The following is a 15,038-nucleotide window of genomic DNA, read 5'->3' on the forward strand; positions in this document are numbered from 1 at the left end:
TCTGTCCTAATGTATGAATAGTTGCTTGTCTCTAAAGATGTTATTACATAATTCCATAATATTCCCTATGGTAGCTATAATTACAAAAAATTATCAATAAATTTATGAAAAATTATCAACAAACTTGGTGGCTTAAGATAATATACATTTATTATCTCACAGTTCTGGCAGTTAGAAGTCCAAAATGGGTCTTCCCAGGCTAAAATAAAGGTATCAGCATGGCTAACTTCCTTCTAGAGGCTCTAGGGAAGAATCCGTTTCCTTGCCTTTCTCAGCTTCTAGAATCTGCCGGCATTCCCTTGGCTTGTGGACTGCTTCTGTCTTCAAAGCCAGCAATGGCTGGTCCAAATGTCTCAGGCTGTATCACCCTGACATGTTCCCTTTTCTCCTTCCCTCCCTCCCTCCTTCATCTATAAGGCCACTTGTGGTGACATTGGACCTGCCCAGATAATCCAGGATAATCTCCCTATGTCAAGGTCAGCTGATTAGCAACCTTAATTGTCCTCACCATGTAACCTAACCTAATGGTAGCAGTCACAGATTCTGAAGATTAGGGCGTGGAAGTGTTGGTAGGGCTATTATTCTGCATACCATACATCATTTGTATATATCGATTGAGCAGATTTGTTTTCAATATCACATTCTTATGACACTGTTCTATAATGACAATGATAATAATGGGCCATAGGCTTAGCATATAAGAGATCAGAAGATATAATGAAAATTTATCATGGATTCTCTAAAAATGTATAGGCATACTGGCAGGTAGCTCATCTTTCTTGAGAAAACGACTCGGCAAAGCAGTAGCTGCATTCATTTAGATGACATTTTATTTGTTAGAGCAAGTATTGACAGACTTCATTTTCATAGCTGGAGAAATTAATTTAAAATCACAGCATTTAGTGTATTGGCATACTTCTATAGGTAGGTGCAGACAATTACATATTTTTGAAATAAAATCACTGCTTCTACCTTTTAATGAGAAGATTTGAGGATAGACAGAAGCCATACATTTAAGCAGATATGCTTTAATAGATAGTAGAAAACTGTCAGAAAATAGATCCACTGTGAACATTTCTACAGTTCTCAGTGATTTCTTTGTTATAAATAACATTTTTAAATGTGTACTTTTCTGAACAGAAAAAAATAGCAATTCACTTTCTGAATACTTTCATATTTACAATGCCCTTTTAAAAATAGTAAAAGGGACTATTGTGATGTGAACTATAATATTTTTAAAATTAAAAGAAATAAAGAACTCAAATACACTAGCCTAATGAGATAACAATATTTTTCACTAACTGAAAGGTTGTAGAATAGAATACCTGAGCTTTATATATACACTATTTTTACATTTGCAGCCATGAACAATATTATAATTTGGCACATTTATGTATTACTAATTAAGCATTTGAAGTTATAACCTATGAAATAAGTATAGAAACAGCATATACCCATTATGACGTTAACCTAAAAAACAGAATATAATTGTCATTTTATTTGTGAAGTGTTGTGTCTTTTTTAGAATATTAGGAAAGAAAATGGATATAACAAACATAAGTCTAAGTTGTTTTAGAAGTTTAAGTTCAGAACAATTCACACAATGGCAAAATATGTTCATTCATATTTTATCTATAATTTCTCATTTAGCTTACAAAAAAGCCAAGTTTACTCAAAATATATCTCATGCTTATAATAGCCATTTCTTTTTTCCTGCTTTACATTCTGCCCCTTCATTCTCTCATATTCCACTTTCTGTAACAGAGCTCATTACCAAGGTGATAAGGGACTAGTTTCAAAGGCAACATGTCACAAAAATAGCAATCCAGTCATTTCCTTCAGGACATTCATATATTTCTTGTGCTAGAAGGAAAACCTTTCCTTGGGTGCAGTGATATCACTCCTGAGAAATCAATTACTTTTCACATATCTGCTATACTATTTTGACATAACTATGTCGTGTAGGAAAGCAAACTACAGTTATATGGTACATAATTATGGTATCTTATCTACAGTTTCTACACTGTAAACAGAAAAACTGATTTAAAATAGTTGATTAGTAATTAATAATTGGATAATTGGTTCAAGTCATTTTTATACATTGGCTATCCTCCATAGCTTGGCTTTTTTATGTGTAGCAACAGTTATCCATAGTTCTCTATTTTTATCTTAAACATCCAAAACAACAAGGGACATTTTTGAACAATCTATAATATTCTTCTTGGATCTAAAAAAGAAAAGGAAAAAAAATGGTAAACATAATTGCAACAATCACATCGAATTATTTTCAAATCACATTGTTATATTTGGTTTTCAAAAGTATTGTTTTCTCATCATCTGTCAGAATATGTTCAAATTAATAGAAGCTATGTTTACATTCCTAAGAACAAGTTTTGTTTGAAAGTCTATTTCCATATGAACAGCTAGGTGTTTCTGATTTGATATTAAAGTGTACTGTATTGAGGCTGTAAAGACTCAACATAAATCTGTGAGAATAAGAATTTTTATCAATTTGGTAACTGAGGCTACATGAATATGCTGTAGGGTTGACCAAAATTAAAAAACAAACAAATGGGCAAAAATAAAATAAAATTGCTTACTTTTCTAGATAAGACACACAGGAATAAGAAAATGAACATCCCCTGGAAGGCATTGCTGACGGTGAAGAGGTAAGCTGTTACCACTGATGCGTGCACAACATGGAGGACCCCAAAGATCCAGGTGGTGCCAAGGAGGAATAGGAGAGCAAGGGCTCCCCTGGCACAAGACCTAGAACATATTTGAAATGTGTCAGTTAAGAAAGCTACATATCCTCAACACACCCCTAAACTCCTCCAATTATGTGGGAAAAGAGTTTGTGGTACAATGAAGAAATCTACAAAGACCACAAGGGATTTTGAAACTGACAAATTATTCTAGCTTCACAGGATAGCCTTCTGGGTATGTTACTGCTCTGGGACAGGGATGTGCTTCCAAAATGAAGGCAACATTATTAAAATATGGTATTTTTCAAGGAATTTCCTTAATCTTAAAGTATTTTTATCTAGTGTACTGTAGTGTATGTGCTTTGATTTCAAATCAAATGTTGCAATAATTCCTGAAGGTAAGACATATATCTGTTAGGTGGTATTTTCCCTAAGAAACCTTGTAAACTATACTGCGTGGACTTGGGTCAGTAGGTGTGCATGACATCAAAGGAAGCTTCTGCTTTCCTTTCAGGTATAGTCAAGAAAGGATAAGAGAGAAAACTAGATTTTTTTTTCACTGTTGCAATACAGTTATCTCAAAATGAATTCATGTCAGAACACTGATTTCTTAAAAATTAAAAAAGAAACCGTATTTTCAATTTATTGCCTATGACTTTGGTCAAGCAATATTCGGTCCTGCTCACTGAGGACATTGCTTTGAAAATGAGGCAACTAATGATTATTTTCTCACTCATTCTTTGTCCAATCATTTCATACTGCAGAAGATGTTTTAGCAGTATACCTCAGAAAATGAGTCATTTTCAACTTTATTAAAACCAGCACACTACATGAAGCTATGAATGGTGAGGGGTAAAAGAAAGTAATCGATCAAACGTTTGCTAAATCCGAACTATAAATCTTGTGCGAGGTTTGAAACTACAGGAGTGTTTCCAAGCAACACAAATGTTAGTCGTTTCTAATGTTCCCTATAGCGCACTTCAGTTTTTCCTGAACAAACCATTTTCAAGGTCTCAATAAATCAGTTTTAAAGAGAGGATTGGAAAGGAAAGGAAAAATCATGGCAGCATGCAAACTAGGAGTCACAAGAAACACAGTTACTAAGCTCCAAGGAATGTTTTCCAAAGAAAATCACTAAGGTCTATTTTTGCCCTATAACACAGCCATCATCTTTTCTTTCAAAGGGGATTATGTTGGAAAAGGTTGCTTTACTTACCACTTAATATGTGGTGATTATAATCTTATTAAACATATTAAATGCTATTTAACAATAAGTATTTTAAATATGGCAGAAGAAAGTACAAAAAATAATTTTAAAAATAGTCCTTTCAAGAAATATTTGTGCCTTAAGTTACTAAAGCTTTTAACTACTAAAGAAATAGAGTTAAAGAGACATTTACCTTATGTTCTCATAGCAACTAACTTCTGGTTTCAACCCTGCAGTGTGACGAAAAACTTTGTATATGATAAATCCAAAAGCCAAGAGATTAACCTGAGAAAATAAATCAGTTTCAAAGCAGAGATAATTTTCATAGTCAATTAGATACATATGAAGGAAGTAAATAAATACTAAAGATTTCAAATAAGATAGAAACTAGAAAATGGTGGGATTTTTATGCATATTACCAAGTAAAAACCCTCTGGTAGATTTAAGGAAGCAAATCTGTGGCTGATCTTTATGATAGCACTGAAAATTGTTAGTACAAATGGTAGTGCAATTTGCCAGATCGTATTAAACACCCTGTTCAAGAAACTTCTTCAGATGTATGGTCACGTCTACAGATTGATGAGTATCATCTGCTGCCAATTATAGGATTCATATACATATTAAGTTAAATTTTGGTTTGAAAAACTTTGTGAACATTTGAGAAATCAAATTTTTGTTCATTAAATTATATGCTGTTTCGAGGAGAAGTGTTAGCGATAATTCTGTCAACCTTTAAAAAATTAAACTGGAAAAAAGATATTCAGAGGAATTAGAAAACCCAACAAAACACCTTCAATTTCTATTGCTAGAAAATGTTATGAATGTACTTTCTTTTGTATGGTTCATCTAGCTATGTCTCCTAATATTTATGCTCAGATTTCCTTTCCCTATATTTAACCTTGGAAACTTTCAAAATATTAATGAAATAAATGTTTGTTTGGAGGTATATACTTTTTATTAGTAAACATTTATCATTCTATTATTTATATTTCCCATTATGGGCTAAGTAGAGTACATACAATTTTCACTCCTTTTAAAGTCACTGCATTATGAAAAGTTTCCCCTTTTCCTATATTTTTGGAAAACCTAAAGTCATATTTGTAGTGCCAGAAGATTAAATATTTTGAATGTATATCTACTTTAATATGAGAATACTAACAATTAAAAATATTAAATATAAAAATAATTTGTAGATTGAGCCTTTATTGAATTTATTTTATTAATTCAAACAGATTTTTTCCAAAGCCATTTTGTTATAATAGCAAAGTGCAATAATTTAATTTTTACCTAATTCTTACACTAGTATTTAAAAAGCTTATAGTTACAAAAAAGTTGGTTTTTTCCTTCTGTAGTCTAAGGAGTTTCATATAGCTTCTCAAAATTTATTAATTGCTATTACAAAAAGCAGTATGAAAGAACGGGTCAGATAATTTCATGTTGTCACTTCTCCATGGAGAGGTCCTTCAGAGAAAATCTTAAAGGAATAAGGGTCTATTCCCTTCTTCCTGCTTCCAAGTGTCCATCACTTCTAATTATATGATTAATTAATTCTAACTACAGTAATTCTTCCATACACAGGAAAGACTTCAGCAATTGCAGGGGGTAGAGAAAGCCTATTAAAAGTGATTGCATTGATAGTCCCCCACATCTTAGGCTCAAATAACTAACTGAAATGATAATTTAATAATATTTAATTTTGTAAGGAGTCTTTACTTATGAAAGAGGGATACATAGTATCTTCTAGGTTTTTATAGCTATAGCTTCTTTAAATGAATTTGGAAACAGCAATTGTACTTAATTTTGTAAATATGAGTATATATTTTTTAAATAATAAAAAGTATTAAAAGTTGGTTAGTATAAATATGTCAAACCATTATTTGTTTGAATATTTGCAAATAATTTTAGAGGTAGTTATATTGAATTTGTTATCTCAACAAAGAATTCTGAGATAACTTTAACCAAAACAAATTGTTCTCTAGATGCATAATTTTTCCACATGACTGATTGTAATATTAAAGTTTCTTAAACTCTTTTCAATAAAACTCATTTGAAAAATAGTTGCTCATACTGCTGTGTCTTCTCAGAAGTCCATATACGTTTGGAATGCTGTTCCACATCATCAGCTAAAATAGCGAAGAGCAGCCACGGAACATTCCCTACGGGTGATACAGTTCTGGAAAGCACCTTTTTCTGTACAATAGGGAAATGTTTACATACTTGTAAAAACCAGGCACTGCTGGACGAGCAGGAGACTAATTCTTACTCCATAACCTCATACTTTCCCCATTATAAGAGAAACAGATTAAAATATTTTTACCAAAAGGTGTTATGGTTTTATGTAATAAAAAAATCACAAATACACTGATTTTATTATCCATATTCATTGGTACTAATACAAATATATTAAGCATCTTATATGTATTGTAAACATTTTATAAAGGGTCCAAGTCTCTGGCATGGTGGTGAGGAGTGGGTACAGATTAATGAACACAACAGGCATTGTCTTCTGTTCTCATAAACTTATTAAGAAAATATATAGTAAATAATGACATAAATACTTAGAAATCTACAAACTGTGATAAATGCTATCAAGTCACAAATTTGGATCATGAGGATAGACAGATTAAGATAAAGGTTCAGGAGGTACTTCTCTTAGGTTTCGTATTTAGACCAAGACCCAATAAATTCTAATGCATTGGGAGATCCAAGAATCCATGAGGCCTGAGAGAGTTGAGGACATTGTAGATCTTGAAGGAATTAGCAAAGGTACCTGGGGTGGAGTCAACAAATGGGAAGTATGAGAAGAGGTGGGTGAAGTAGACAGGGATGGGAATATTACTTGGATTTTATCTTAAATGCAAAGGATTTTAATTTATTCTTTCACTCAAGAACACTTATGTACTTTAGGCTCTTCCTTAAGGAACTTGCAGTATAATGGAAGAGATGACCAGTCAATAGGCAAGTCAAACACCGTTCAGTACGTGCCCAGCGACTGTTTAAAAGAAGGGTAAAAGAACATAGGTAATGACACCCTCATATGTGATTTCTAAGCCAGCCTCGAATGACCAGTAAAGCCAAAGGAGAGCAACCCAGAGAAAGTAAGTGATTACTCAGTATATCAGTGCAGACCTATCTCTGCACACTCACTTCTTAGGTGATCGGACCCAATGGCTCCAAATATCATCCTTACACCCTGATTGTTTCACTATGTCTAATAGGCATCAGGAGTTGAACATGTCAAAAATCAAGCTACTGTTCTTCTCCCCAAAGAAACCTATTTTTGCTTCAACTTCCCTCACCTCAAAAAAAAAAAAAGCTATCTCATCCTTCTAGCAAATCAGCCTTATTCATCAGCAAACCCTTCACCTCCACCTTTAAAACATACTCAGAAGAGGACTACCACTTACTGTCTTCACAGCACCTATCCTGGGAGAGGCCACATTGTGCCTCACTTGGGCTATCGCAAAAGCCCCTAATTGGTCTCTCTGCTTCTATCCTTGCCCTCCTACAATCTGTTCTCATTACAGCAGTCAGATGGATCCCTTTAAAAATTTAAGTCAGATCATGTCCCTATTCAGAGCCCTCTGATGGCTTCCCAGAGCACTCAGAGTTAAACCTAAAGATCGTATAATGCCCTCTGGGTTTGAAACGATTTGGTTCTCACTATACCTCTTCTCTCCAGTCTTACTTCTCTCTCCTTTGATCATGTCTACTACGTTCACATTGGATTCTCTGTCCTTTTTCCAGCCCACCAGCATGCCTTAGGGGGGCTGTACTTATTGGGCTCTCAGCTATTCCCAAGGCAAATTCCCTCACCACCTCTGTTTAAATGCCACCTTATCTACATACTGCCTCCCACTGTTTCTTAAAAACTGAAACCCAAATGATAAAATCAGACCTGAGTTCAATTCTATGGAAATACAGACGATGCTGGTATTCTTTACTGTTTTGGACCCTGCAAATTCTGTATGCAAACATGTTCTTCCCTTGGCTGAGTCACTGGAACACTGAAAAAAAAAATTCTCCTTGATCAAACTATAGTCAGCCTCAACCTTGGGCTTCAGTGTCCATCTTTGAAGAATTCAGTTTTAGCAAGAATCCTGCTAAGTCAGCTTAGAGAGAATCCTACCACTCTTGATATCTGGTCACTTTCAATATCAAATTAAATTCCTCATCCCCCACCCTTGAGATCTGATCACACTGGCCGGCCTTTCAGCAAGAGTACTGTTAAAGTAAATTTACCAAGAATACTCCCTACCCTCCCCCTCTGCTCTTAGTAATTTTCCATGCACTCCCCTCCCCACACCGCACAAACTGATCCTTGGCTATAAATTCTCAGCTGGTTTTGTTGTAGTCCTAGCTGGGCTGAATCTCTCTCCCCTATTGCAATAGTTTTGACACCTATCACAGTAGTCCTGAAAAAAGTCTCTCTTACCATTTTAACAAGTGGCGGAATAGTTCTTTAACAAAACTCAGAGCAAATGCAACATCATAATATTCAGCAAATTCGGGGTAACTGGAAAAACTTTTATTTGCAGCTTTTACACTGCCTGTATTTATTCTCTCTCTATCTATAAATATATAAGCTACTCTAAACCCTTTTTTAAATAGAGTGAAAAACTATAACTAATCAGTATCACCCAAAGGCACATGACTTTATTTGCTTAGAGGTGGGAATTAAGTTGAAACTCTGCATTTTATATGTTATGGAAAAGTATTTTCTGGAGGGGATGTTTTATGAACTAAGTACAAATAGTCTGAGATAAGATAAAAACAAAAGTTCAAAACAAGCTTATATAGAATTAAAGAGTATTTCTGATGATAAATGTTTGCACTTATTCCAGAAGTCATGACTTTGAGGCTAGAGAAATATATGCATTTTAGGTTAAATAATTGGAAAGGTACTACTAGCATTGTGTTTGCTGGCAAGGCTACCTCGATGATAACTGACTTGAATACTTGAGCGATTCTTTCAAATACAAGAAAACTCATTAATATGAACCTTAATTAAGGAAATGGTGCCTTTAAAATGACTCACACTTTTGCTCATTAATATTCACCTATGTGTGCCAATTTTATCAGTTGTGGTTCCCTTATTATTTTTCTCTAAATATTAGTGCCACAAAAGCACAGGGGCTAATTAATGACTTGCAGATGAACAAAGTCATTCGTTATCATTTTTGTTTCAATTTTTACAAAACAGATTTAGCTTATAGATTAGGAGTCCTTAATACTTTTCTAGGAATAAGCAAGACAAGAATGTTAGGGGCAAACCTAAGAATTCTGAAATTCACCGCAGCACTTGAGTATATAGAGAATGAAAACAGCTGTGAAGAAAAAAAAATCATTCAAGTCATGAAAACTTAACCCTTGAGAGAAACTAGTATTTTAAATTTAAAATCATTCCCCTGGCATGATTCATCTTAAGGAATATTTCTTACCTTCATTGATAGATGCAGTTGCTTCAAAGTCTGGCACACAGGTGCTGATGTTTGACAGAGTGCATTAAAAATTTTTAAGTGCCTTGTTTTTTTAAACAAGAAATTTAAATAGATAAGCTGGAGAGAGAGAGCAGGAGCTAATTCTGAAAGATTTAGACCTACAGGTACATTCGACCCAAGGGCTTCAAATTCAGGCTTCAAAATGAAGCATCCCAATCAGTCATTTTTCTTTTCTTAGTCTTTTTCTCAATAATTGATGAAGCCATCTATATGCTGATGTCAGATCTCACCAAAAAGAATGAGAAAATTTCTCTTACAGCACTTTTAGACCCAACTTTAATTTTTCACATATATCAAACAGAGTCTGGTTCATTTAAGAATGTGTCATGATCACAACTACTATGTCCTTTCAAATAGTTTTATTACCTTTAGATTAACTGGCCTAGTTAATTCTCTTCTGCCATGGACAAAGGGTGGATTTCTACTAGCCTACCAAGAGGGCATTAAAAACAACCCACCCCCCCAAAAGAGTGACCCATTCTCAATCCCTAGATCACTGCAGAGATGGCTCAGTAGTTTTCAGTTGAAGCTTTTAAAATGAAAAGATATCATCTCTTAGAGAAAAATATCTACTAGCAACATTGGAATCAAGTTTTGTCTTCATTCTGATTTTCTTCTTTTGTTATCAATTGGAATCACATCTTTAAATGCCTTACTTAAATGCTAATCCCAAAGAGTATCAGAAAAAGTGGGGTATGTACTGAGCAAAAAAAAAATGTCCCCCCTTCCGAGAAAACAGGCACAACTAACATGTGGAACCTGTGAATACACCAAAAGGGATGGTGCAGATAGAATAAGGTTATGGACTTGAAGATAAAGAAGTTATCCCGGATTATCCTGTTGGGCCCAATGTGAGATGTGAGCCCTTAGAAATGAAAGAGGAAGGCAGAAGAGATTCAGCAGCGAGGTGCTACATAAGAGGAGGCAGAAGGGGAGGTCAGAGAGAACTGAAGACAAAGGGGGTCGTCAGGTCAGGCAGGAAATACGGGAGGCCCCTACAAATTGAGACTGACCCTTGTCCAACAGCCAGCAAGGAAATCATTCGCATGACAGTAAATTTGGTCAACGACCTAAATAAGCGTGGAAACAAATTATCCCGCAGCACCTCCAGAATGGCCAATGCCTTAATTTTAGCCTGGTGAGACTCGAAGCAGAGGAAACGGCTGAGCCACACTGTGCCCAGACTTCTGACCTCCAGAACTGTGAAATAATAGATTTGTTGTTATAAGTCACCAAAATTGTGGTAATTTGTTATGACAGCAACAGAACTAACTCAAAGTAAAAGACATGTAAATATAAATTGTATATATATATATGAAATACCCTATAATTAGTGTTTGCTATATTTTAAATAAAAACTTAAAATCCAGTTTAAAAGAAATACTAATTTATCAATAACTCATATTTATTATTGATGTTCTAGATATTTGGTGAGTAATCGATTATATAAAATCTTATTTGTGGATTCTGTTTCTGTGTTTTTTAAAGAGATCACAAATTATAACTAGTATAGGACTTCCTCTTCAGCAAGTCGTAAATACAGTTTGTATTTTCAAGTACCTGTCACATTTTCTTCTGTATAATGTACACCTTTATAGGCCCTTTTTGTAGGGTTGCTTCATTAATGAGTAAAAATACAGGATACCAGTTAAATTTGAGTTCAGATATACAACAAAAAAATTTTGAGTATAAGTATCTCCCATACAATATGTGGGGTACACTTAAAACTAATTTGCTATTTATCTGAAATTCAGATTACTTGGGCATCCTGTGTTTTGTATGGCAACCATAACTTCATAGCTTTAAAATTATTTTCACACCTGATCCTTTTTGTAATCTGAGGACACCAGCTTCTTAGTAGAAAGCCCCAAGGACATCACCCTCTCCGCATATGACAGTTTGAAAAGAGATCTCAAAGAGGGGGTAAATTTTCAGATGCTGCAATTGTTGTGGAACCTGGACATGTGTGTATGTGCAAAGACTGATAAAATGTCCTTAAAGTATGTAGTGGATAAAAGCTCATATAAAAGGTTTGAGCTCAGTGAAGAATACACCCGGGCTAGGCAGGACTCCTTCCCCTTAGAAAACCCTCGGTGTGCACCGTGAAGCTGTGCTGGGAGGCAATGGATTAGACCAGCACCTGTTAAAAAAAAACTTTTGTTAATAAACTAATGGCTAGAAATAAAATTTCCAAAGCTTAGATGTGAAATTGCATTAGTATAAATTTAGTGAAAACTCTAAGAAATTATGATGCCACAATATTTGTTGACCTGCTGTCAGAATCATGTAGTGGACTAACTTCCCCCCCCACATGCCCCCCACATGATGCTGCTAGGGAGCATCTCTCTCCGAACATCATGAGCCTCATCTTATTTCACATTCCTGAGGCTCAGGATTGAGAAGCCTGAGGAATATCTACAGACCTAAGAGATATTCCTCAGCTCAGGTTATCCACACTTGGCTCGGGAGAGAGGAGAACAGAGAGACATGAGAGTGCAGTCTACAATTCTAGGAGAAAAATATTAAGAGTAATCTGAAACATACTGAAACATCTGAAACAATCTGAAAACAAATATAAATATAAATATAAATAAATAACCTAAACAGGTTCTAAATATTATCAGAGGACAGTATCCTTCATAGAACATCTGAGATATTAACAGCATTCATGGTACTAATAACTTGAGGTTTATACTTTAGAAGATAGCAATGCTCTCCCACCAAGCATCGACTGCTGGGGTATACAATTGGATGAATGGTTGTTCTGGAATAAAATAGCATTTTGCAGGTAGTTACAAACTAGTGTAACATTGAGATGTGAGTCAATGACAAAAACATTTATTGAGCATTTTTCTATGTGTCAGACATTATTGTTAAGTGTTCTTTATTTTTAATTCATTTCATCCTCACACCAACTTTATGGAGTAATTGTTCTCATCATCATCATCATTAATTTTTTCATATTTACGGCAACAGAGGCATAGAGAAGTTATATAATGTGCCCAAGGTGACACAGTTAGGAAGGGTCAGAGCAAAGATTCATACCTAGTAGACAAGTTCTAGAGGATATGCTCCCGCACTTTAAAAAACTACCAAACAACAGATGAAAGGCCAGTAAAGAAAAGCTAAACTGACATCTAAAATTACGTGAACTTAACTGCTGAGACATTTATTATATTATCTGCTAAGAGTTCGTTTTAGAAATGGTTAAAAGTAGGAGGGTAAAACCTTAATGAGTAGTGATATGGTTAGCTGTTTGGCATTAATGTGTTCATCGAACTTAGTCAAGACACCAGTGGTGAAGGCCTTGTAAACACCAGTAGGATTTAGTGTGTTATGCCAGTGATCCCCTAACAGAGACAACTGTCTTCACTGTTCTCTGTGGTCAAAGGATCTAAGAATGTGATAGTCTTCCTGTGCTGGTGAACAACAAAGCTTTATCCTTTTGAGTTCGGATACAGTCACTGGGTTCATGTTAGTGGTCAAGTAGAATGCCTTAAAATAATATACTGGGGCACAGGGGGGGCACATTAGAATTCCCTTTGATCTTTTTTTCCAAGGAAAAATTAAGGTTTACTCTTTAAAATACTGGTTTAATCTTTAAAATATGATACTGGTCTCACTTTTTCAATGTCATATAAAGCCGCATGTCAGGTACGAGCCATTCAGCGGGATGAATATTTGTTCCTAAAGGTAGAGAGGTTCACCCTCTTTTGTTACCTTATGGTCTACTGCAACATACTATATATGTGCCTGTTAAGTGGATTTTCAGATCACATTATGTAGTTTTAATAAAGTAACCCTAACTAAGTAAAAAATCAAGACCTCAAATGTTAACTACATTGTGTGTTAAAATTAATCCTGATAAAGAATATACAAATGAGACAATGACAGAACTGACATTTTCCCTACCCCTAGAGTAAGTTGTCAGCTAGCCAAGCTGTAAGACCTTACATGTAAGTCAACCAAGTTAAAAATACATGAAGATCTAATCAGATTTGATAAAATGTTATTTAAAAATTCAAATTATTAAGAGGACTATTTGAAGTGTGCATTTAGATCCACAGTTTCAATCATGTTCAAAGTCATTCATAATCAAGACAACACATCATTTCTCTAAAGTCAGTAATACATTTTTAGCAGTCTCTTTTAATGTTTTCTACTTAGAGTTTTAAAAAGTCATGTACCATTGGAAAGCAGCTTTGTTCTTCATGATGAAATAAGTTAACCGAAATAATATCTGGAAAATAATATGGCACAAATTTAAATGCATTCCATTTATAAATTTAAATACACATTCCTCTTAGTAATATTATTACAAAATGCAATTAGAAAGCATTACTGAAGATTTGAAGAAATGAATGTTAGAGCATTCAGTGTGATCTATTACATAGTCTCACTAAAGTACAGATTTAATGCCTCTTTGTGAGGTATCAGCTCTGATAGCCATTAAAACCAAGTGTTAAGATGAACTTAGATCCAGACCTTTGGATTGCTATAAAGTATAAGCAATGTTTCATTTAAAAAACTAATAATATTTTAGTGAGAATTATTAAATTGAAGTATTGTTATCTTTAATATTTTGAATTTGTATTTTCAGATTGTTTAATAATATACATTGTATATATATTATATAATTCACATATTAGTAAACTAGTAAGTGTATACCATTTTTCAAGATGTAAACATTTATTAAGTTACATATTTTTTACTGAGGGCTCTTTAGTCAAAAACATTTGGAGATCATTGCCTTATATAATTCAGCAGTTTCAAAAAAACAACAGATGCTTCCTCAAAATAAATAGAATAAATGGACTCAGAGCCACACTTCATGGATTCGAATTTTAGCTCTGATACTGACTGGTCAATTTATTGAACTCTTTGCATTTTGCTTTCCTTCTATGTAAAATATGGATAAAAGATTAATATTTATCATCTAGGGCTGGTTGTATGTATTAAATAATATAAAGCACTTAGACTAGTGCTCAATATATAAGTTCTCAACAAGCATCAATTATCACTAATGGCTATTATGTTTATATGGAAATATGTTCTTCTGAATTGTCTCAATATTTGACATGCCCAATGGTAAATATAATATATTCACTTCACAGTTGGATAAGAATGATTTTGTGATGTAGTCTCATTGGACCTATAAATAGCACCTTATATCAGATCTTAGATCTTTCAGTCTTTATTTTGGGCAATATGATCTCAATAGAAAACAGATGATCTCTTTCTACTCTCAGGACTTTCCTTTAAAATAATGTCAGCAAAATAAGGTAGTCAGTAATAATGTAATCAACGTATGAATGTAATATCATTCAACAATAAGTCAAACATTTATTGTTCATATAAATAACTTCTCATTTTTTGTTGAAACCCCTCTAGGGGTAGAACTGAAATTTCCAGGTCAAAAATCTGGCTATCTTCAAGAATTTTATAGAAGAGGTAGGAGTATTTCAAAGGGCAATCCACAGATAAAGTTACCAGATACCTTAAATATAAGAAACAAATTCTTCATCAATCCAGTATGATATTCTAGGATATTTTATGGGGGAGGATAGTTATCTTTTCTTAAATCACTCTAGTATAGAACAGAGGTCAGGAATATTTTTCTGTAAA

At 34.0% G+C, this 15,038-nt stretch overlaps 1 protein-coding gene across 4 annotated transcripts in view; it reads right to left on the reverse strand.

Moving 5' to 3' along the window:
* Nucleotides 1–808: 808 nt before the first annotated feature.
* ADGRL4 (adhesion G protein-coupled receptor L4) overlaps nucleotides 809–15,038 on the reverse strand; it is a 112,660-nt gene continuing 98,430 nt past the window's right edge. Inside the window, exons 14-16 of one of the 4 annotated variants that reach the window (XM_027625481.2) lie at nucleotides 4,106–4,197; nucleotides 2,601–2,683; nucleotides 809–2,227 (exon numbers count right to left, since the gene is read on the reverse strand). In XM_027625481.2, coding sequence (XP_027481282.1) covers nucleotides 2,605–2,683; nucleotides 4,106–4,197 — 171 coding nt within the window. In that variant the 3' untranslated portion in view covers nucleotides 809–2,227; nucleotides 2,601–2,604. Of the gene's footprint in view, nucleotides 2,228–2,600; nucleotides 2,770–4,105; nucleotides 4,198–9,353; nucleotides 11,554–13,600; nucleotides 13,654–15,038 lie in introns of those variants that run through there. The other 3 variants (XM_027625388.2, XR_003525241.2, XR_003525248.2) reach the window with 3 other exon arrangements.

Source organism: Zalophus californianus, chromosome 4 (genome assembly GCF_009762305.2).
Source record: "Zalophus californianus isolate mZalCal1 chromosome 4, mZalCal1.pri.v2, whole genome shotgun sequence".
NCBI lineage: Eukaryota > Metazoa > Chordata > Mammalia > Carnivora > Otariidae > Zalophus > Zalophus californianus.